This window comes from Merops nubicus, unplaced genomic scaffold (assembly GCF_000691845.1).
Source record: "Merops nubicus isolate BGI_N331 unplaced genomic scaffold, ASM69184v1 scaffold28131, whole genome shotgun sequence".
NCBI classification, from domain to species: Eukaryota; Metazoa; Chordata; class Aves; order Coraciiformes; family Meropidae; genus Merops; species Merops nubicus.
This window is the reverse complement of record NW_008590723.1, coordinates 1-3,362: the sequence shown is the minus strand read 5'-3', so window position 1 is coordinate 3,362 and position 3,362 is coordinate 1. Positions and strand designations below refer to the sequence as shown.

Below are 3,362 nucleotides of genomic sequence, written 5' to 3'. Positions count from 1 at the left end.
CTTTCCCTCCTGCTCAGCAACCAGCATCAGGACTGCAAAGCATCTCAGCTCAGTGGGCCTTCCTTTCCCAAAGCTCTAGCATCACTGCCAAATTGCATGAATAGTCTCCACTCCTTGTATTAAAATCTGCATCTTTCTCTCTCCAGACTATCTTACTACAGTTACCAACTGCTTCATTGGTTGATTTTTTCTACTATTAGACAAGACACTAGCATCACTGCCAAATTGCATGAATAGTCTCCACTCCTTGTATTAAAATCTGCATCTTTCTCTCTCCAGACTATCTTACTACAGTTACCAACTGCTTCATTGGTTGATTTTTTCCACTATTAGACAAGACAAGACAACATGAAGAGGATTCTCTCCTCCTCTGACAACAGAAATCTCAACATAATTTAAAGTTTTCTCAGAACACATTTCAACACACATCTATTACTTTTACTGTGGCACCCATTAAAACACACTGTGCTTTTTGCAAATGACTTTCTATTACCATGCACTCTGCAGCTCAATGGACTTTGGCATAAAAAATGTGCAATGTTACATCTGAAAATAAATTCTACAGCAAATGTGTGTCAAGTGCCAGTGCATTAACTACAGCAATTAAAAGGTGGTACAGGAAAGAGATATTCCTTATCTGTGTGCTGGCAGCAGCAGGAGCAACTGACTAACCCATGATCTTCCTGGATGAATGGTGCCAGTGCAAATTTAAATAACCATTAAGAGAGGAAATGTTTCTACCTGTAAGCTGATATTCTAAGAAGCCATTTCAGGCATCATCAGTTCAACAGAATCCTGCCACCTCCCTCTCCAGTTTTGCTATGCAGTTCTCACAGCAGAACACACTTGAAGTAAATGAGAGCTCAGAGCCCTGTTCTGAATCACTGATTTTGCCACAGTTACCCTCTCCTCATTCAAGACCACAGCATTTCATACCTCTGGTGAGTTTTTGTCCATGTCTGTCAAATCCTTTGAAAGAACAGAAAGGGCAACATCTTTCTGCAGGTGCCACAGCGTGGTCGAATAGATCTCCATGCCTTCCACTCTGTAGTTCTCAATCCTCCTGACTTCTGAAAATATTCTCTCAGCCTACAAACAGAAAATTAAACTGAAAACAAAATCCTGCCCACCAGAGCAGAGCACATAGGTCAAGAACAGAATCCTCCTATGTGCAGGCTGAGCATCCTCCTTGCTTTGTGAGTGCAACACACAGAGCTGCAGGTCCTGTAACTTCCCCTTCAAGCAAGGAGGTGACTCTACCCCAATCCAGCTGCAGCAGCAGACATGCAGCCAGCCCTCCCTGCTGTGACTTGGGTAACATCACTGCTTTATCTCAGTGCACAAGCAAGGCAACAAATTATCTGCAAAATGAGAAAGAGCAGCACGCTTCTAGGGGCCAGTATGGACCATCTGCTGCTCTAATGGATGGCAGGTATCACATTCACACTGAGTGCTACCCCCTTCCAGATACTGTCCAAAATAATGACAAGGCAATGTGACAATGATGGCAGCAAACACTTCTGCCACAGGGATGGGAGCAGCTGTAAGCATGGGACAACACATGCTTGTGCTTTGCTTTTGTTTGACACAGCTATGCTTCCTATCAAGAGTTGTCTAATTAAGTCTTTTTTATCATTAATATTTCATAAACTTCAGTTCCAGGTTATTTACAAGGGAGGAAGCCTGGCTGTAGGAGAACATCAGGGTCTGTAGCCTCAGCTGTACCAAAAAGTATTAAGAAGCACAAAGAAAACTAGGTCATTGATGTGATCACTGAGAGTAGTTTTGGGGTTTAGAACTCAAATTGTTTCAGTGATCTGATTTAAAATACTACAGTAACATCAGCACAGCTCTAAGTGAAGACAGGGAGAGGGAAGGAGACCCCAATGGTGGGTTGCAGGAGGAAATAACATTAAAATAAACCTCAAGTGTAACTCAGCCTCTTCAGAAAGCTCAGTGCCTCCTGATAGAGATCCAAGACTTAAATCCACTCCAGGTATAATTTTTACAGTTCCACAACCATCTCAGCAGTGAACTTCCCCCAGATTTTGCAGGAAGTCTGCAGGTTTTGTGCAAAGCCACACAAAACAGAAGCAAAAAGACCAAGAACCAACACACACAGTTCCTACCTGCATATATTCTGCAAGCTCGAAGTAAGCTCTCCCAATTTGGCACAGCACCCAGCCAGTGTTGTAGTGGTGGGATGGTAAATGGCTTAAAATACTTATAGCTTCTTTGCAGTTGTATGAACACAAGGCTAAATAACCTTTCCCCATGTCACGGAGAAGGCTCATCAAACCTTCTAGGAGAAAAATACAATAAATATAAGGTGGAAAAAAAAAAAAATCACAGATGAGACTTATTTAATTGAAACTGTTAATCCTACAATCTGCTTTTCATTGTGGCAAGCACCACTCCTGAATTTGCTTATGAAAATCTTGCAGGAGTTCCCAAACACAGGCTTAGGCACTCTTAACTTAGCTTTAACAGTCTAAACATCAACCTCTGCAATCAAGTCAGAGAGTAACAACTTCTTAAGCCAGCAACAGAACACTCAGGAACAGAGAAACTCTGAAGTTCAGGGCAACTGGAGTTTTGCATTTACAGCAGCTATTCAAACATTTTGTTAGCTCTGAACAGTTTCCATGTCTGGTATCCATGGCTACATCTTCTTGCTGCCTGGAAACATTATCGAGCCAAGAGAGAAGAATTCAGCAGTTTGTCAAGGGTTTTCTGACAATCTGAATGAAGACCTGTTTTTAAACAAATGGGAAATATGAAGGAATAACAGAGTACAGATACCCCAGTTTGAGGAAAGATGACTGGGTTATTCATAGATCCCTTGAATCAGCTTCCAAGGGTCTTCCCTGGAAATATTTTAATCATTAATAAGGACCAGAGCCTGCAAGAGAAATCTGCTTACAACTGGCCACTTTTTACTACCACTTCACATGTTCTTTGCAAGTTAAGTAGAAGACAAATTCAATGTCTTTATAATTATAAAAGGTGACAGCTGCAGGCTAATGAAGAAACAAGCACTGAACTTTCAGTCAATATTAAAAGGGAAGATATATGAAGTTTTACTCTATTGCACTCCAACAGTGTTCAAACAGACCTGCTGCTGCCTTCTGTAGCGTAAAAGCCTGGATCTGTGGTGCAACAGTGGAAATTTTCCCTTCTGAAATGATGGAAGAGTCCAGTTTGGTAATTTCCAAACTGTCATTTAAATTTGGTTGAGTTATTCCTCCCTTATTTGTTTTACTTTTTGTTTTTCTGTTTGGAATCTTAGGTGGAAACTTCATTTTCAATTTTTTGCTATTTTCCTGCAAGTAAGCAGAACAAGAGTTACATATATAAAAAAA

At 40.9% G+C, this 3,362-nt stretch overlaps 1 protein-coding gene across 1 annotated transcript in view; it reads right to left on the bottom strand.

The window, feature by feature from the left end:
* The window catches only part of CDC27 (cell division cycle 27), a gene marked incomplete at its 5' end in the record, with an annotated part of 10,357 nt that extends 7,019 nt beyond the window's left edge, over window positions 1-3,338 (bottom strand). The window contains 3 exons of the mRNA XM_008950053.1: window positions 937-1,089; window positions 2,130-2,302; window positions 3,116-3,338. Of these exons, the coding sequence (XP_008948301.1) occupies window positions 937-1,089; window positions 2,130-2,302; window positions 3,116-3,338 (549 nt within the window). The remainder of the gene's footprint in view (window positions 1-936; window positions 1,090-2,129; window positions 2,303-3,115) is intronic.
* Window positions 3,339-3,362: the final 24 nt, after the last annotated feature.